This window comes from Belonocnema kinseyi, chromosome 9 (genome assembly GCF_010883055.1).
Source record: "Belonocnema kinseyi isolate 2016_QV_RU_SX_M_011 chromosome 9, B_treatae_v1, whole genome shotgun sequence".
In the NCBI taxonomy this organism is placed as follows: Eukaryota; Metazoa; Arthropoda; class Insecta; order Hymenoptera; family Cynipidae; genus Belonocnema; species Belonocnema kinseyi.
This window is the reverse complement of record NC_046665.1, coordinates 93,874,026-93,895,451: the sequence shown is the minus strand read 5'-3', so window position 1 is coordinate 93,895,451 and position 21,426 is coordinate 93,874,026. Positions and strand designations below refer to the sequence as shown.

Here is a 21,426-nt window from a genome sequence, read left to right as displayed (position 1 = left end):
ATAATACAAACTACAAAATAGCCTCGGAAAGGACTGGAACTTTTAATGACAAAAGGCATGCACACGGAAAATCTTAAGGTCATGTTTCAGGCGACGAATGGACACTGGGTGTTTGGAATGCTAGGGGAGTAAATGATCTCAAGGTAAAAGAATTTCGTGAAACTGTGGACGTGAAGAAACTAGATATTTTATGTGTGCACGAAACAAAGAAAAAGGGATGCGAAACTAAAGACATAAAAAACAGCCTGTTGAAAGGCGGATTTGAAATATGGTCAGGAGTAGACTGTGAATCACATGGTAAACAAGGAGTAGGTCTCATTTTGATTGAAAGAGCAAAGCAGCATCTCCGAGACCATGGCTTCGTGTCTCCCAGACTGCTGTGGGCTAGAATGAAAGTAGGAATCAGAAGACTATTTATTATAGCATGCTACGCGCCGGTTGATAGTGATCCTAGAGAAGTAAAAGACGCCTTCTGGGACACTTTAAATGACACAATAAACATCTGCGAACATGGGGAAATAATAATTCTACTAGGAGACGTGAACGGTTGGGTGGGCATCCAAAATCAGGATACAGAAAGAGTATTAGGTAATTTTGGGGATCCAAGAACAAACTAACGGAGATAAATTAGTTGGTCTATGCCTAGAAAGGTGTCTGTTTATTACAAATACTTGGTTTAGGCATATAATGATCCACATATACACCTGGTCTAAAGGAAATAGCCGCAGTATAATTGACTTTGTTGTTGCGGATGAAAGACTTAGAGAGTTAGTCAAAGATACAAGGGTCATGAGGGGTCCTGAATGCAATACTGATCATTACCTTCTGATCTCAAAAATTAACTTAGGTCGGGGTTGGAGAAAAAAGAGACCCAGGAAAGCAAAACAAACGCGAATCAAAATTGAGAACCTACAGAAACCGGATGTGCGATTAGATTTCCAAAATAAGATAATCGAAAGCATAGATAGGGCAACATGGGAGGACCGTATAAAACAAACATTTAGAAACAAAGAAAAAAAACAAAGATTTAGAGGGCGCCTCGACGATGTTACGGGATATACTTGTTAGATGCACGATCGAAGTGTGTGGTACCGCAGTTGTAGGAAGAATATCTGGTGATGCGTGGTGGAATGATGAAATCCAGGCTGCCCAAAAAGCAAAAAGAGAAGCGTACAAGAGAACTTTGAACATCGCAGATCTTAGTAATGAGGAAATAAGTAGACGTAGAAATGATTATAGACGCGAAAACAGGATACTTAAACGATTACTTAAAAAAAGCAAAGATGCAATTAGAGTAGAAGAAGAGATAAAAATACAAAACGACTTTGAAGGAAGCAGGAAACTACTTTATAAAAAAATGAAAGGAAACAAAAGTACAGAAATTGTCAACATGAGAAATAGTAGGGGGGAAATGGTATATGATGTAGACGGAATACTAGAGGCAATCAGAGACTATTTTAGGAGACAATTCGGAGATGAAGCTATAGGATACCACAACTGCGATGTTGAACACGATGCGATGGAAAACTCAATTGAAAAAGTCTGTGTCGCTGAGGTGGCGAGTACATACCACATAGAGTTTGCGAATTGATAAATTTATGTTTCGAGATGGGAGACGTCCCAGACGATTGGAAAGAAGCTATTATCGTACCAATATACAAGAGAAAGGGAGATAAAAGCGAGTGCAATAATTACAGAGGGATTAGCTTATTAAGCACCGTAAGTAAAATATATTCAAAAATACTTATTCGTAGGGTAATGAAAATAACAGAAGCAAAGATTTGGGAAGCCGAAAGTGGGTTTATGCCAGAAAGGTCATGTACGGATCAAATATTTAGCTTGAGGCAAATAACAGAAAAAAGTTTAAGAGTAGGAAAAAAAGTTTTCTGTGCATTTGTTGACCTAGAAAAAGCTTTTGACAATGTAGATAGAAGTAAACTTTGGGAAGTTCTGAAAGAGTATCGAGTTAATGGATGGATCCTACAAGGTATAAAAACAATATATACAGGTAGCAAAGCGAGTGTAAGAGTGAATGGGAAACTTAGTGACTGTTTCGACATTATTCAAGGAGTTAGACAAGGATGCGTTATGTCTTCATGGTTATTTATACTTTTTATGGACAAGTGTTTAAGAATGGCTCTCTTCGACGAAGAGGGTGTGGATCTCGAAACAGTAAGGGTACGAGGGTTAGCGTTCGCAAATGATAAGGTTGTTATGGCAGAGTCTATCGAAGACCTACAAAGAATGTTGAATAAACTAGATGCAAGCATGAAGAGCATGGGCCTCAAAATTGACGCTAATAAAACAAAAACTATGGTGTTCGAAGGAAAGAGTGAGAAAGCACTATGCAATATTTTATTAAATGATGAGAGAATTAAACAAGTTGATAAGTTCGTATACCTTGGTAGCTTATTTACCAGGGACGGGAAGATAGATGAGGAATTAGATAGACGAATAAATGAAGATAAGAAGGTTATTGGTAGAGCAGGTCCCCTTATCAGAAGTAAAAATATATCAAATAAAGCTAAAATGGCAATACATAATTCTATATTTGTACCGACTGTACTATACGGTAGCGAGACATGGACTTATCAAGAAAAAGATAAGAGTAAAATTAACGCAATTGACATTAGATTCATGCGCATAATAAGCGGGAAAACCCTAATGGACAAAGTAAGTAACGGGATCATTCTAAAAGAATGTGGTGCAGAAGAGACGCTAGTGGACACATGGGGAAGAAATCGGTTAAGATGGTTCGTACATATTGAGAGAATGCCAAATGAACGACTAACGAAACAAGTGTATCAAGATAAAGTAAATGGCAGCGTGCCAGAGGTAGACCGCGGAAAGAATGGTTAGAATGTGTGAATGAGACCCTACTTAGAAGGGACATAAGAAGTCACAGAAACACGAGAGCCTGCATGAAAAAATGCATGGACATAAAAGAAGCTAGAGAAGTATGCCAGGACAGGAGAGTATGGCGGCAAATAGTTAATAAAAAGAGTATCAGTAGAGTGAATGACGCCTGAAACAAAGACCTTGCATATTAATGGACCCAAGTGGGGAACCTTACACAACGACTTCGTGAGGTTCCTCGCTTGGGGTGACTGCTAGAGAGATTGATCAGCAGCCTGGGTCGGAGCAGTGTTGCGGAACGAACGTGTTATTTACTTGTTATTTACTTGGTTCAAAATAGTCAAACAGATCAAATTTCAGTCCAATACATTTAAATCAAGTTTTTAAAAAAATTAATCGAAAAATTCAGCTAGAATAGCTTGAAATGTATTTAGTATCCACTGAAAATTTTGAATTAAATTTTTGGATTTATGAAAAAAATCATTTTTTCTATTTTTTGAAATTTTTCAAATTTTCGAAAAGAATATAACTTTTCCAATTTTCATGAAAATTGAACATTTTATTTGGATAATTTGCAAGTCTTCGACCCATCTATGAGAAACTTTGACAAAAATTTTTACAAGTTAAAAAAAAATTGAAAATTTTTAAAATACTATAATTTTTTAAATTTTGGGCTGATCAAAAAAATCGGATAGAATAGTTGTGAAATTAATTTGGTATCTGGTGAAAATTTTGAATGAAATTTTTGGATCTATAAAAAAAAATATTTTTTTCTATTTTTTGAAAATTATCAAATTTTAATCCGTTAAAAGCCAGAGATTGAACATTTGGACTATTACATTACATTCTCAGGAATGAGAATGTAAATATAGTGAGAGAAACCAAATTAGCGTGGGTTAGGTCGGACAAACAGCAATTGACAGTTTCAGAAATAAATGAAGAATACGTAATGAACGATGACACAATAGGCAGGTTTTCATTGAACATTATTTTATAATACTCTGATAAATTTTATTAATATTTAGAATTTCAGTCTGTAAATTAACTAAAATCTTACGATATTTGTTTATAAAAATAGACTCAATAATACGTCGTTGATAAGTATTTTTTTCTGTAACTAATATTTTAATACTTTTAAAATCAAAGTAATGACTGAAATGCCAAGAATGTTGCGACAGACCTGTGTTAAAATTTTCAACTTCACAATCACTTTTATGTTCAGTAATTCTAGTTTTTAATCTCAAGCCAGTTTTAGGTATATAAGCTTTATTACAACATTTACATTTAATTAAATAAATAAAACCAGATAAATTTTCAATGAAATCCAAGCCCTTTCTTTTTAACAAATAATTATCTAAAGTATAAGTGTTTTTAAAATAAACATTAATGTTAATTTTTTAAGTGAATTTCTTAACCTTTCGGATAGACCCTTAATGTAAGGCAAAGTAACATTTAAATTAAATCTATTGTAAGTATCACTCCAATTACTTTTATTGTTAACTTTATTACTGTTATTGTAAATCTCATGAATGCGTTCTGTAATTATGTCATTTATAAACTCAAGAGGATAGTTATGCTGTACTAAAGTTGTTTTTAATTGATTAAAATTTTCTTTTCTAAATTTAATTTCAGATAATTTTACACGTCTGTCTCCTAAACCCTTAACTAAACGAATTTTATTTCCAAATAAATTATGTGAATTATAGTTTAAGTATCTACCGGACCAAGAAGGTTTTTTAAACCATTTGGTTCATAAATCACCATTTGGAGTTTTTATAATTTTTAAATCAAGATATTTAATAACATTATTATTCTCACATTCATGAGTGAAATTTATACAATCTTCAACACTATTAAACGCATTTAAGAAAACTTGAATCTTATCTGTAGGAATAATGGCTAAAATGTCGACACATCGTTTGTACAAAATAGGTGTGAAATCTAACAATTGTAAAGCTCTTATTTCGACATCTTGTAAAATTAAATCAGAAACTACTGGGGATAACGGTGAACCCATAGGGCAAACCGAAATTCGTTTATCAAATTTATCATTAAAGGAGAAAACAGTGCCATTAAAAACTGTTCTGGTAGCTATTAAAAATTCATTTTTAGTTATTTTGGTCAAGTTATGATTTAAATTAAGTTTTTCTTTAATGCAATCTAAAGCGAGTTTTAGTGGGATGCTGTCAAACATGGACACAACATCTAAAGAAACTATCGAAAAGGTTTTTGGTACATTTATATTTTTTAAACAATCTTTAAGTTTCCAACTATTTTTTTCAAATGAGCCAGTGTTTATAGAAACTGGTTTTAAAATATTTAAAATATAAGTTGATAATTTATAAGTGGGGAGCCAACAGTAGAAACAATTAGTCTCCAACTTAAATTAGGTTTGTGAACTTTGGGGAGAGCATAAACTTTTGCTATAACACTATTTAATAAATATCTGGGTTTCGAAGAAAATGTTTTTTTTAATCGTAATTTTATTTTGATTTACGACCATAAGACGTAAATAATTAAAATATACGATTTGAAATCAAAAAGCTTTTCAATTGTAATTCTTTAAAATTAAAAAATTTAAATTAACAATCTTCCAAATTCAAGAATTTTTAAATATAACTCTTCAAAATTAAACAGTTTTTAATTATGACAATTTAAGATTTAAAATTTCTCTGATTTAGAAAATTTGAAATAGAAAACCTGATTTTTGATCATCAATCTTCATAATCAAAAAGTTTTCAGGTTTAATTCTTAAAAATTAAGAACTTTTAAATGAATAATCTTCCAAATTCAAGAATTTTTAATTGTAAATTTTTAAAAAAGAATAGTTTTTAATTTTGACAATTTAAAAGTAAAAGTTCTGTAATTCTGATGCCTCACAATAAGAAATTTTTGGATTTGGAAGATTAAGGATTGAAAACTTGACTGTTGATTTCCAAACTCATCAAAATTTTATGTTGACTTTTAAAAATTGTAGAACTTGGAATTATTAATGTTTCGAAATAAAAAGTTTTAATTCTGAAAATTCGAAAATTGAAAATTGAACAAATTTTAAGTTTTACAATTAAAAATTCTCTGATTTTGAATATTTAAAAAAAAAATTTATTTGATTTGGAAGATTTAGAATTGAAAATTTGACTGTTGATCTTCAAAATGATCCATGTTTCAGAACTTTTATTTAATTACATCTTTAAAGTCAATGCGATAATAATTTGGCGATTTATAATAAGAATGTTGGAAAATATTAAGTTTCAAAATTAAAAAGTCTGTAATTTTGTTTATAGAATTGTCTTCTGATGTTCAAAATCCTCAAAATGTAGGAATTTCTATTCATACATTTTTAAGATCCAAGAGCTCTTACAGTTTCATCTTTAAAATCGAACTATTTGAAAGCGACATTTTAAACTACATAATTTACAAATTAAATTCGTTAAATTTGACGGATTTTCAATTACAGATCTTCCGGACGGACTAATTTCGAAAAAATATTCAAAATTGTATGATTTAAAACCAAAAACATTTAAGAAGTTTTAGTTGAAAACATCCTCAAAATGGATCTTTTAAGAACATCGTATTAAGATATAAAATCCCAAATTCAATTAATAATTTTATATTTGCTATTTAAATATTTAGATTTTTAAATATTATTTTTAAATTATGACTATTTGTTACATATTAATATAATTAGGGATTGGATTAGAGCTAGTGTAAAGTTATCTTCTGAGCGCAGCTCGGCTCTCATTTGCTGAGCACAGCTCGACTCTTATATTTGCAGAAAAGTCGAACTTGCAAAGAGGAAGGCGTGTAGCCACGCGCGTGTCGCCGCTAATCTAACAGATGTTCTCCCCATATGAGATCCGAGCTGCGCTCGTCAGGTAACTTCACAGTGGCTCTAATCCGTTCCCTGGTTATAATGTTGAACACTACACAAAAAATTCAAAGAAAAATTCTCAAACATTTCTATAATACTTACTGTCGCATGTCGCGCGAAATAATTAAAATTAAAAAAAGGGCGGGGAATAAAACTTCGAGGTTTCTTCTTTTGAGCAAGATCTTGTTCCTTCGACTCTTTGTCAACTAATTTTTGGGCATCCTCGTTATTAACTTGATAATCGATCCCATTAAATTTGAGGTCATTCTTGAAGTCAGAAACCTGGTCTGCGGTGACAAGAACTTGGCATTTTCACTTGAAAGTTTGTTCATTTTTACAATATTAAAACCCTTTCGCCCATCGTATTTTCGAATGAGATCCAATTTTTCCTCAGTATCGCACGTAATAGAGATACCTTGCATTCTTAAAATATTTGTAAAAAATTTTCTAGTTAATTGATGATAACGTACTGCAGGTCGGGTCAATGTTATAAATTTTTAATTAAAAAATCATTTATTATTTGAAAAATATTAAGCTGTGAGTAATAATATCTTATTTATTCTCAACTTTTGTAAATATCTATATTAATTATTTTAAAATCTTTAAGTTGAACTTTCAACAAAATTGTAGACTTCTCAATAAAATAATTAATTTAATGAATTTATTTTTCTAAATACAATTAATTTTCTTAAAAACAGTTCGATTTTCAATCTGAAAATATAAATTTTTTCAAAAATTGCACATTTTTCAGTCAAGAAGACCGATTTAAAATAAAACGCAGGAATTTTCAAGTAAATAGCTAAATTTTCAACTAAAAATGACCTATTTTTAGTTAAATATAGCAGTTTTCGATCAAAAATGAAACAGTTAGATTTAGGTCTGAAAAATTAATTCTCTACCAAAAAATGAAATTTTCAAATGACTGTTTAAATTTTGATCCAGAGTTAAATTTTTTAATAAAATTATGAATGATCAACAAGTGATACCGATTTTTCAGAAAATAGTTGAACTTTAACCAAGTAGTTGAATTATCAATAAAGAGAATCATTTTCAAAGAAAAATATAATTGTTGATATTTCCACCCAGAAAGATTTTAATTAATTTAAAAAAGAATTGAATATAATAAAAATTCAAAAAATGTTCTTTCTATAACGTCTTATTCAACTTTATAAAGTTATTTAATTATTATAAGAAAATAATTTTCATACATAAATATTTGGTCAGCAAGAATAAAATTTGATCAATTACGAATCAAAATTAGAACTTTTTTGAATTTTCATAACAAAAATATTTAACTTTTAAATAAAATTAGGTGAATTTTTAACCATACAGATTACTGCCACAAAAAATGAAATTTTAATCAAATGCACATATTTTTAATAAACCACTTAATATTTAAACAATCAGTTGAATTTTTATTAAAATAGTTCAATCGTCAGTTCAAAAAATTAATCTTTATACCTAAAAAAAACGAGTTTTCAACTTTAAATATTCATTTGCAGCCAGCAAGTAGTTAGAATTTCATCATAAAAAAAGAAATTTTTAAAAGAATACTTAAATCTTGAACTAAAACAGATTAATTTGCAATTAAACATTCGCATTTTCAACTTCAAAATTGATTTTCTACTAAGAAAGTTCTTTTTTTTTTAAATACATAAATTTTGAAAAAACAGTTCAATTTTTGCATTTTTCAACCAAAAAGACGATAATTTATATACTAATGAATCAGATTTTAAATAAACTTTGAATTCCAGTTAAGGTTTGAGAACTGTAAATTTTGCCGAAAAATAAAGATAATTTTCCAGTGAAAACTTTTTAATTTCGGTTTATACACTTTCAAGTTCGTAACGTTACTTCCACTTATTCCCCCTTCCCGTACCGCCTCCCTTTTACCGTTCATTGTTTACGAGTGGCACATCAAAGTATATTACGTAACTAAGTATCGCGCGTTATTATATTCGGCGACTTTATAATACGAAAAATTGAAGTTTTTATTTTGCCTCAATACTAAAATTTTATTAATTCTACTTTGGCCAGGACTCTAAGGCCCTATTCTGAGTTACAATACAAATAAAAAATTTGTTATATGAACTACATAAACAAAATAAAAACTCGGATGGCCAGGCAGATTTGTTCTTATATATTTGTAACCATTTCCCAAAGTTGACTGTCACATCCTCTTAGTATCCTTTTAAAAAAGCCCCATGACCGTTGTATCATTTTGCGTAAGCCTTATTCACTTGGTATCATTTTTCATAAGCCTGATGACCCTGGTATCATGTTACATAATCCCCATGCCAGTCGGATCAGTGCACATAATCCTCATTTCCGTGGTATCATTTTACATGAGTCCAATGTTTGTGTTATCATTTTAGATGAGTCCCATGACCTGTGTTAGCATTTCACATAATGGCCGTTATATCATTTCCAAGGATCCCAACGCTCGTGGTATCATTTTACATAATTACGATGCGCAAGGTATCATTGTACATAATTCCCATGCCAAGAGTATCATTTCTAATAATCGCAGTATTCTTGGAATCATTTTACGTAATTCCCATGAACTTTTTATCATTTTATACAAGCCCAATGTCCGTCCTTTTTTCAAATAAGCCTTATACCCGTGTTACCACTTTACGTAATTCCCATTCCCGTGGTATCATTTTAAATGAATGTTATGACTATTGTATTATTTTACATAAGCCTAATACCTCTAGTATAATTTTACATAAGTCTCACGGCACTGGTATCGTTCTACATGAGCCGTATACTCCTGGTATCATTTTACATTAGTCTGAAACTCGTGGTATCATTTTATATAAGTCCTATGCCAGTTATATCATTTTACATGTCCCCTATGACCATGGCATCGTTTTAGATGAGCTTTACGACCGTTCTATCATATTACATAAGCTTCGCACCCCTCGTATCATTTTACGTTAGCCGCATGTCAGTGGTATCATTTAACATAAGTCATATACCCCTGGAATCCTTTTGCATAGCCCTTAAGCCAGTAGTATCATTTTACGTGATCCTCATTCCAGTGATATCATTTTACATGAGCCCAATGACCGTGAGATCAATTTAGATGAGCCTTATGACCGTGGTATTATTTTACATAAGCCTTATACTCCTGGTATTATTTTATATGATCCCCATTACTGTGTTATCATCTTACATAAACCTAATGTCCACGGTAGCATTTTACATAAACCCCAGAGTTTTTTAGTTTTAAAATTCAAACATTTTTACGATTTTAAGAATTAGAGAATTATATTTCATTCATTTTTCAATATATTCAAGTGGAAATGTAAGACTTACCCTTGTAAAGAAGGAAAATACTCGTTTATTGCAAATACAAATGCCAGTAGAGCAGAAACGATAAAGAAACGAATCAGCATTTTTCAAACACACAGCAAACTTTCAACATAGTTCCCGTTTTTATATATCTTCTTATCATGAACACATAATTTATTTACATTCAATCTTTTAGCGAAAGGCGTTTGATCAATATCTTTTGAAAAATAAATCACTTGCTTTATTGGATATAAATATTCTCTGACACGACATTGTAATGTTCGCACTATCTTTTCAGTGGGCACAGCAAATTTAATGACATCTTTACGACTTCGCTACAATATTTATGTCCGTCTCTTGAAGATGTTTTTTCGATACCTTCTAGTGTCTGAAAGGTGCATCTTTAAAACAAGAGCATGAGGAGGTATTAGTTTTATGTAAAATTTATCCACTAAAAATGCTCTCAAAGAAATAAAAAAATTCCAATTTCGAAAAGCATTTAAAAACGCCCATTTTTTAATCACATTAATATTTTTAAAAATTAAGTTGATTGAAAACTAAGACAAGATTCGATAAAAAAGAATAGACAAAATTTGTTCACCAAAAATGGATTTAAAAATTGGTTTCTAATCATTTTGAATTAGGCGCGTATTTTTCTTGTACGTAAAAAATTACATTAAAACTTTGAACAAATAAGAATGCCTGGATAAAACGGTGCAAAATATGAAAAAAATTAATGAACAAGTTTTTAGTCTGAAAAGGATCGATAAATTTTTCACAAATTATTTTTTTGTAAGACGGGTAGTTATTGTTTTATTCGTGTTTTTTGTTTTTTACTCGTGTTTTAATCGTTGGTGATTTTAAATGGTATTGCCATTTAAAATCACCAAATTAAAGTGTTAACAAAAAGTTGTTGAAGCACAAGGAGCTTTAACAAAAAAGAATTCACATTCACAATAATAATTCTAAAACCCGTAAAAACAGGATTCTGGTGAAAATGTTGCACTTTCAACAGAATTAATTTATTTTTAAACCAAAAGTTTAATTCACATCTAAACATTTGAATTTTCCACAAAGGAAACTAACTTTCTTTCAAAAATGTAATGCTTCAATAGAATACATTGATTTTCCGTCAAATAGTTAAATTTTGAAACGAAGAACATAAATTTTCGATAAAAAATTAATTAGTTCAATTTTGTGTTAAAAAATTATTGTTTACCAAAAATGAACAAATTTTGAACAAAACAGTGAAATCCTCAACAAAAACTGAATAATTTCAATGAAACAGTTACTTTTCTAACCATAAAAGCTAAAATTTTTACAAAAATACATTAATTTTCAAACAAAAAATACGAATTTTTAACCAAAAAAGAAGAGTTTTCATCCAAAACTGAAATAGTTAAATTTGAAGTCAAAAATGTTCATTTTTAACAAGAGCAAAAATGTTCAAAAATATTTCAAAACGTTTTAGCAAAAAGATGAATCTTCAACAACAACAAAAAACATCATTTTTTTTAATAAAGTTGTTCAGCTTTTAAATGATTATTTTAATTTTTAAACAAACAAGATGAAACCAATAAAAATATAATAGATGATCTTTCAAGACAAAAAAGATTTTAATCATAGATAAATAACTGTTAAAAATTTGCCAAAAAAGAACGCATTTTCAACAAAATAGTTGAATTTGTAACCAAAGAGATAAACTTTCAATCGAAATGATCCTTCTTTGAAAAAATTCATTTTCATCAAAATAAATACAATTTTGTAAAAAGGTTGTATTTGTAACTAACAATATAATAATTTGTTTTGAAAAAAAGGACTTTTAACATTTTAGTTTAATTTTAAAGTAAGTAGATTAACTCTAAGCTAAAATGATAAATTTTCAACAAAAAAAATATTGTCAAAAAGGCATCAAACCTTCAACCGTGTAGTTAAATTTTAAACAAGAAAAGTGAAAATTTAAAATAAAAATGCAATTGTTAAATTTTCAAGTGAAAAAATAAATTTTCAACGAAAAATTGCATTTTTATTACTTTTAACGAAAGACTATTTCATTTTTAATCGAAAACATTTGAATTCTACTAAAAAAGACCAATTTTGAAGCAAACAACTCAATTTTTATTTTAAAAGATAAAATTTCTACAACGATAGATGAATTTTCACCCAAAAAGACCAAATTTTCAATGAAAAAAGACACATTTTCTGTCAAAACTGGAACATTAAAATTTTTATTTCAATGTGTCAAATTTCAACAACGACAAAGAAACACAAATTTTTAAGAAAATAGATACATTTTCATCTAAAAATGATAAATCTCCAGCCAAAAAATTAATTTTGGTGAAAGCAGATTTTTAATAAAGTTATTCCACTTTCTACTTTGGTCAAGAAAGGAAAAAATTTAATTTAAATCTTTAATTTCCAACTGAAACGTCAATTATCAACGACATAGTTCACTTTTCTACCAAATGGTGGAATTTATTATTCAAAAAGACGAATTTTTAACACCAAATTTTAATTTTCTACCAAAATATGCATAACAAAATTGTTGAATTTTTATCAAAAAATGAAATCTTGAAGGAGATACAAAATTTTTTAACCAAAAAGATGAATTTTCAAAGAATAAAGTAATAATAGACTATTCAACCAAAAAATTCGGCTCAACAAGAAATCTTTGGATTTTCTTATTGGTCTCTATTAATTCATTTCGCTTATATATGGAAAAGCGCATTAAAAATGCAATTTTTTGATCATTTTTAGAATGAAGGATAGTATTTTAATTAAAGATAAAGTTTTTTTTTATACATTTGAAATAATATTCTAAGGAGCTGAAAATTTTTTTTAAAAAGCTGAACTCAAGTCAGTGAACTAGAAGAAAAGATAGTAAAAAATTATTAAAAATTTTAACTAATTTATTTTTTTAGAAGCTGAATACCAAAACTTAATTGAAAGCGCGGTCAAGCGCAGACTACTGCTAAAAAGAATAATAATGCCCAATAACTTGAAATAAAATTCCTTTATTTTTTTTGTTAGAAAAATATAAAATAAGTTTCTAAACATTTTTGAAAAGGTTTGGTGTATTGAAAAAAATTAAAATTAATAATTAAAAATGATTAAATATTGAAACATAGAGTCATACAACTGTATAATTAAACAAACTTACCTAAGTGAAGTTCAATTATAATTATATATAGCGCCACTTCCGAAAAGATCAATTGGTATTTTTTTCTCATTCTAGAATTACCACACATTTAAAGCTAAAAAAAATGTACACAGCCAACGCCCTAGGAGCCTCCCCTCTGCGATTGGATTCTCACTTCTTCAAAATGCTGCAGTTTAAATTTGGGGGTCTTTAATTTATTAGAGAACAGGGGCTTAATTATACAATTGTATTTCGCGCCACTTCCTCAAGATCAATTGGTAGATGTTGAAAGTAATAACTGCAACGAAATAAAAGTAATAAAAAATAACGGTTTAAATGTATAGTTTAACGAGACTCTTTATTATATCATAAAATGAAAACAGACTCTGTAATCCAACCTGCTGTATCCCCAGTGGGCACAACATTTGGCGACGTCTTTACGACATCGTTACGACGTCTTTACGACAACTTTACGACATCCTATGTCTATGTCGTTAAGTCGTCTTTGCGGTATCGTAAATATGTCGTATGATCTGACGATGTATTTGCGATATCGTAAAGACACTGTACCGACATGGACATAGGATGTCGTAAAGATGTCGTAAAGATGTCGTAACGATGTCGTAAAGACGTCGCCAAATTTTGCGCCCACTGGGTTTCTAATGACATCTATATTAACGTCTTTCCTCCTCGCAAATGACGTCGATGCGTAACGAGTGCTATGAAGCGTAAACTGGACATCTAAACCGCACATTGCAAGGAACTCTTTAAACCAGCGACTTAAAGATTGCGTTTTAACAGTTCTAAATGGCTTTTTATATGAAAGAAATAATTCCTCTGTGGAATTCCTAGTATTCTGGGTTCTTTACAAATAAGTTTTCAAGACTGACATAGGATCAATAATTTCATTCTCCTTGTATCGAGGAACAATCAGTAGAGGTTGTTTCCTGTTTGAAGCCGAAGTCTTAATCCTATCAGTTATCCTAATTTCAAAAACATCTTGTTTTGCTAGAATGTTCTAATCTTAATAAGGAACAGAGTTTGAATGCGCTGACCAGTAATCAGAGCCAGCAGGGTAACTAACTTCTTTGACAACATTTCTGAAGACATTGTATCATTTTTACCCAACTGAGACAAGGTGTCCAAAACGATCTGTGGGTCCCATTCTGGTCATACTTTGAAGTAGTAGGCCTTACTTTAGTCACACCTTTAAAAAAATTCTTTATTATAACATTTTGACCTACCTCTGCCCCTACTAACAAAGATATCGCAGATCTAAGGCTATTTAGCGAACCAAACTTTACTCCTTTCTCAACCTCATATGTTAAACACGCAAAAATATCCTTGACTGAACAATAAAAAGGATCGATAGATTTACGCTAGCAAAACACCCACCATTTCTTCAAGGCACAATCGTATTGTTTAATCGAGGACTCGCTTAATGAAGAAATTAAAATTTCTATCGATTCCGAAGGTACTTCCCTCCGTTCAAAACTTTTCCGGATAGCACCGCGACAACCAGGGTAAGCTGCTTCCACAACGGGGGAAAGTCCCTACTTGGAGAAAATAGTAAATTAATATTTGGATTCAAAATTACGGATTCTTTCACTAAAATGGAAGAAAATAGAGGGAACCAAGCTTGAGATGGCCATTTTGGAACCACTAAATTCCCCCTCGCTCCCTTGTTTTTAATCTTCTGAAGAACTTTCAATATGATGGAGAACGGGCGACATGCGTAGAAGAAAAAATTCTTCCATGAAACTGTGAAAGCATCTATCCTCATACAATCCTTTCGAAATATTTTTAATTTAAGCAGTATTCAGTCTCTGCTGCCAATCTACGAGATTCATGGGCTGCTTCTATATTATCCTTGGATTTAATATACGATGCGAAAACCCAAATATTTCGATCGTCACACCAAGACCAAAGGGAGTGCGCGAGTTTATTAAGATTTTCAAATCGTAGTCCGCCCATTCTATTAGTTTAAAAAATTGCAACCATATTATCAATGCGTTTTAAAATATTGCAGCCTCTAAAATCTGAGGCAAAGCACTTCAAACCGAAAAAAGCCGCCTTGAATTGCAGAATTTTATTAGGTAATTGTCGCTCCTCTTGAATCCAAAAACCATGGGATCTAATTCCATTACCGGCAATGCCCCAACCTGCTAGCGAAGCCTCTCAAAAAATTTCGAGAGAATATTCCACCGAAAGTATAGAGTTTGTTACGCAAATGAAGTTGACAGCAGGATAGCAAGAAACTAAATATCCTAAAAATTTAGCAAAAACGCGAATCTTACACTCCCTCGTATTCAGAAATTTAAACGCTAGTTGCTTAGCTTTTTCCTTTTTACTGCTGGGTAGCTCCATAATCATGTTAGTTCAGTCGAAAATAAATTCTAAAAATTTGCACACAGTACTTGGAGAAAATTTGCTTTTTTCCTTGTTAATAACGAATCCGAACTTCTCCAAAGAATCGCAAGCAAATCGAACTGCTTCTTTACACTCGCCGTAAGTATCTCCAAGAATCAAGAAATCATCTAATCAAACTACACAACGAATTCCCCTATTTCTCAAAAAAATTACCAAGGGTTTCATAATTTCGGTTGAAACGAAAGGAGCCACGAAAAGTCCAAAAGGAAGACAATTAAATTAATATAAAGTATTGTTAAACTGAAATCTAAGGTATTTCCTGTTTGACTCTTTTATCGAAATCAAGTAGTAAGCATCTTTAAGGTCGATTGTGCTCATAAAACATCCCGGAATTAATAATTGTGAACCCGTCTTCCAATCTTCTAATTTAAAATGTTCTGTTTAAATGAAATCATTAAGTTTTTTCCAGTTCAAAATTAACTGAAAACCACCATTAGATTTTGGAGCGAGAAAAATATCAGGAATAAATTGCCTATTAGACCATGAACATACTGAAACTGCTCCTTTCTATTTTAATTGGTCAATCATTTTTGCAACAATTTTAAACTCGGAATTTGACCACTTTCTCGCTGAAAACAAAACCCTCCGGAAAACCTGGGATTCAAAAGGAATTTTATAACCTTTTATCCAAGATAATACTATTTCATTCGCTGTTAATTGCTTCTAACTATGAATAAAATTAGCGAGTCTACCTGCTAGTTTACATACATTGGCTAAGGACGCCTTTTCTGTGAACATTCCTGCTTCCGATTGGTCCTGCGGCTGTATTCCGGTTTCCGATTGTACTCCTGCCTCCAACGACTGTTCCCGAGGTTACGCGATGGTGTCCTGTTCGACATCGCTGTTTTGAACCCGCTCGACGTCGATGGCATCGAAAAATGAGATTTCTGACGGAGCGGGTTCCTCGAGTTTTTTTAATTATTATTCTGCGCTTTTGGTGCGAGTTTCAAGAAGTTGTATGATTCGGTCATTAAGCTGCGAGCTTTAATTCTTTCGTGTAAATTCTTTCCAAACAAGAACTCGTCAGAAGTCGAATTGCGTAATGATTCCCTATAAGATACATTCAGATTTGATGAGATCAAACTGTTCCTTATATTGGACTCATCGTGGTGAAGATCAGCTAGCAATCTCCCCACATCGCCGAAGGACTCTACTAAGGGCACATTAACATCTAATGCTTTCAGAAGCTCATTGAGACCTTTCCCCACAGCTGCCAGGGACGCTTTCAATTTGAGCTGCTTCTTCGAAATTCTGCCGTCCTTCCTAATTACCGACTCAAGATTTATTTTAATTAATAAATCTTTAATTGCAGGATTCAATATTGAAGGTTCGATGTCCGAGCAGTTTGATGGAGGTGAATATTTAGCTACTAATTTGTCGAAATCCTCTTTAGGGAGACCTTGCTTCAAGATGTCACTCCAACAGCTTACATCTAGCTCTCGAATGGGCTCTGACAATATTTTTTCTGAAATAATACAGGGTCCGATGGCTTTCAGCACGTCCTCCTTCAAAACAATTTCGTCCCCAGGTGCAGCTGTCACTTGAGTTGCCGCTAAAGACGCAGGTGAGACTGCGTTTTCAAAAGCATTTGTTTGTTCTTGTTAAACTGTCAACAAATCTGCTGGAGCCAAAAAATCTAAGGGGCCTACATCACGAGAGCGATAGTTCCTGCGTTTAGGATCCTTTTTCTGATTGTCGAATCCAGAACTAACTGAAGATGAATCAGACGAGTCATCGGATTTTAAAGAACTATACTGACCTGAAACAGGCCCGAGACGAGGGAGGCTAGGTTATAACCTGAAAAACAGCCTTTGCGCACAAAAATTTTCTTATTAAGCAGGGAGTTGTAAGCCTCATTCGTTTGGGATTTAGGCATCTCATGGTAAAAATAATAACTTAAACCAGAAGAAACTCTTACAACAAATTCTTTATAGAAATTGCTAGAAGTCATAACTTCTTAAGGAGATAAAAGAGGCTTCCAGCCCGTAATGTTAAGTTTTATATTCATAACTATCTCTTACAGGTTAGAGCCTGAAGAGTACCCTCTGAACACAATATGTAAGATTATAAAAAATCATATAGAAGACTCCTTGGATGCAAAAAATAAGGATCTATGCATCGTAACTCATCTGATATCTGAAACCAAAACAAAAAACATATGTTATCGGCACTTTCTGCGCTTGCGATATTTTCTTTATTTTTCTTCTTAAATCCTTCTTCCAGAAAGCGACGAAACTCTCTTTTAAAATCAAAATCATCGGATTCCGATAAATAATCTCTTTTTGTTTTCTTATAAACCATTTTCCAATTTTGGTTTGAATAAAACATCAAAACGTGTGTGAACTCTGATACACAAGAAAAAGAAGTGAGAATCCAATCGCAGGGAGGAGGCTCCTAGGGCGTTGGCTGTGTACACTTTTTTTTATTTTAGCTTTAAACGTGTGGTACTTTTGGTATGAGAAAGAGATGCTACCAATTGATCTTGAGGAAATAGCGCGAAATACAATAAAATATTTATTTATTCCTTATAAATATATTTTGTCAATATATTGCAAAAACGTAAGATTTTATCTAATCAGCATAATAATTACCTACATATTTTGCAAAAATTTTTAAAGCTCTAAATATTTCAAGACCAATAACACTTATGTTTTCAGGACTCGTCATGAAATTATGACTTGGTAACTCAATTGTATATGATAAATTTGCTCCACCAACTCCAATGGCCCAATCCATACTTGCTCCAGGAGCAGCATCTAAAATATAAAAAATGAATTCAATTTTAATTAATTTCATTAATTTAAATTTAATTTATTTTGTTAGTAAATCTAATAGTTGCATTTTACTTACAGTAAATATGACTTGCAAATCCAGTAGTGTAATTAGTTCCACGCACACTTGAAGCTGCTCTTGCAGCTTTTTCTGCTAGATTTATCTAAAAAGAAAATTAATTGGGCTTTTTGTAAAAAAAAAAAATTATTTACTAAAATGCAATATATTACAAGGTAAAGTTTACTCACATGTGCTGAAGAATTAGTGAGCAATTTTTTGGTGTATGCCCAAGGTGCGAGTATACTCTAAAAAGTGTAATAGATCGATAAAATAATAAATTAAGCTTAGGAATAAATAAATTATTATAAATTATTTTAAAAATTTTTTAATATTATTCACCTTTGTGTTTTGACTTGTCGAATGTAGACTCACATAAGCCTTGATAGTCCCATTTTTTGATAAGAAAAAGTCACGTAAGTTTTGAGTTTCCATTTCAGAAAATGCCTTCTCTCCGGCATAAATATTTTCACATGGATTAGGAGAAACTCTGGTATAAATATTCGGTTCGTAAACTAACGAAATTCCAATAATAAATAAATTAAATATCCGCTTTAGTGCAGTATTCGTAGAAACAAATTTTTTATCAATATGAAGAGCTCGCCATAACACACGTTACCAATTCTATGGTGTGGGGGGTGGGGGCAAAAACTAAGGTTCAAAACAGCGTAAGGCTGTGTGGGGAGGGTACTCACTTTGTTGCAAATATTACTTTTTCAATTAGAAGTAATCTTTTGTAGCAATAAATTCAACTACTTGTTTAAAAGTTAAACTAATTTTTTCTTAATCCTTTTTTTTGGTGAAGTTTTATCTCTTTTATTAATAATTTGAGTATTCAATTTGAAAATAATTAATTTTTTTATTTGAAAATTTATCTTTTGGGTTGAATATTAACCTGTTTTGTGCAAAATTCGTTTTTTTCTTGGTTAATTAATATTTTTTTAAACTTAATATGTAACTATTCCATTCTTGGTTTAAAAATCAATGACTAGGTTTTCACTTAAACTATTTTTATTTTATTTTTTTTTCAAAGATTTATTATTCTAGTTCAAAATTCACATTCGAGAGTCGAAAATTGAACTTTTTTGTAGGAAATTCGTCTTTTTCGGTAGAAAATTATCTTCTTGATTCTTGATTTCGGGTAAAAAATTCCACTTAAAAAAAATTTGTCTTTTTGGCTTCAAAAATAATTTTTTTTCGAAAAAATTAACTATTTGTTTGAAAATTAAAATTTTTAAATGAAAATTCAATTATCTGGTAGAAAATTAACTTTGTTGCTAAAAATTTGTTTCTTTGGTCAGAAAACTAATTCATTTCTGTTAAAAATTCATATTATTATTTAAAGAAATTCAACTTTTCAGTTAAAACTTAAACTGCTTTTATGAAAATTTAATTACTCAGTGAAAAATTCACTTTTTATATAAAAATTCGTCTTTTTCGTTTGAAGTTTCAGCACTTTTGTAATAATTCTTTCTTAACTCTTAATTCGACAATTTTGTTAAAAACTTGTCTTTTTGTTTAAAAAATTATCTGGCTTGTAAAAATTCTTTTTTGTTTGCTTGTAGATTCATTTAATAGTTTATAAATTCTTTGTTTCAGCTGAATTAAACTGGATGAAAACTTGTCTTTTTTTGTCAAAGATTAATTTTTCAAACTGGTGAGTTCAAGATTCGATATTTATTTCAAAAAATGTTGTTGATGTTTAATAATTCGTCTTTTTGGTTAAAAAATGAACTACTTGGCTTAAATTCACATTTATATTAAAAATTAATTTTTTCTATTGTTTAAAGATCTATCATTTTAGTAGATCATTACCATTTCTGGGTCGAAAGAAGCAACTTTTTTGTACGATATTCGTGTTTTTTGCTTAAAAATTCAACCACATGGCAAAAAATCAAACTAATTGATCAGAAATGAGATTTTTCTCTAAGAAAATCCTATTTATGTTTAAAAATGTAATTGAAAATGAAAATTTTTTTAATGTAAATTCAATTTTTTGGTAGAAAATGAACTTTCTTGCTAAAAATTTACTTTTTTTGCTTAGAGAATTATTCTTGTTTTTTGAAAACTCATCTTTTTAATTGTTGATTCAACTGTTTGTTTGAAAATTACTCTTAATTGACTGAAATTTTCTCGTTTTCTGTTGAAAATAAAATGTTTAAACTAAAAGTTTCAGGGTACCATTTTTTGTTAAAGAAGAATATTTATCAGTTGAAAATTCAACTAGTTGGTTTAAAAATAATTTTTTAAACTTGAAAATTCATCTAATACGTAACTAATTCTACTATCTTTCTAAAAAATATCTTTTTTTCGAGAAATTCGTTTGGTTGAAAATTCCTCTTTTGGTAAAAAGTGCATCTTTTCTTTTATTAAAGTCATCTTTCTTAGTTAAAAATGAACTTTTTTATTCAAAATTAAACTTTTTGGTTTCAAAATATAACTTTTCTCTTGAAAATGTATCCTTTTCGCTTTAGAATAAAACTATTTTTTATTTAATTTTAATATTTTTTATCTGAAATTTTGACCAATTGGTTGAAAAATTATTTTTATATCTTGATAATGAAACTATTGATTTTGGTTGAAAATGTAACTTTTTTGGTAAAAATTCGTTTCTTTTTAGCTAAAAGAGTTCGTTTTCTCTTTAAAAACGTATCCTTTATACGAGAAAAAATAATTTTTTTCCTAAAAAATTTGTCTTGATTGGTTGAATTATACTCGCTTAAATTTCTTTTTTTTGTGCGTTAAAAACTAATTATTAAGCTAAAAATTTCACGATTGCTTTTTTTAACAAAAAATGTATTTTTAGTTGCAAATTCAACAATTCGGTTTATAAATCATAGTTCTTAATTTATAATTCATCTAACTGGTGAAGGATTAAAATATCATGTTAAAAAAATATATTTTTCTTTTGATCCAATTGGTTAAAAATTCCTCTTTTAGTGGAAAAATGATTCTTTTCGGGTATAAAAGTCGTCTTTCTTGGTTTAAAAATGCAGCTTTTTTC

At 30.4% G+C, this 21,426-nt stretch overlaps 1 protein-coding gene across 1 annotated transcript in view; it reads right to left on the bottom strand.

Annotated features, from left to right (window-relative positions):
• The window catches only part of LOC117180638, a 51,236-nt gene that overhangs the window by 12,563 nt on the left and 17,247 nt on the right, over positions 1-21,426 (bottom strand). Inside the window, exons 6-10 of the mRNA XM_033373127.1 lie at positions 18,765-18,937; positions 18,614-18,670; positions 18,444-18,528; positions 18,185-18,349; positions 16,655-17,163 (exon numbers count right to left, since the gene is read on the bottom strand). Of these exons, the coding sequence (XP_033229018.1) occupies positions 16,655-17,163; positions 18,185-18,349; positions 18,444-18,528; positions 18,614-18,670; positions 18,765-18,937 (989 nt within the window). The remainder of the gene's footprint in view (positions 1-16,654; positions 17,164-18,184; positions 18,350-18,443; positions 18,529-18,613; positions 18,671-18,764; positions 18,938-21,426) is intronic.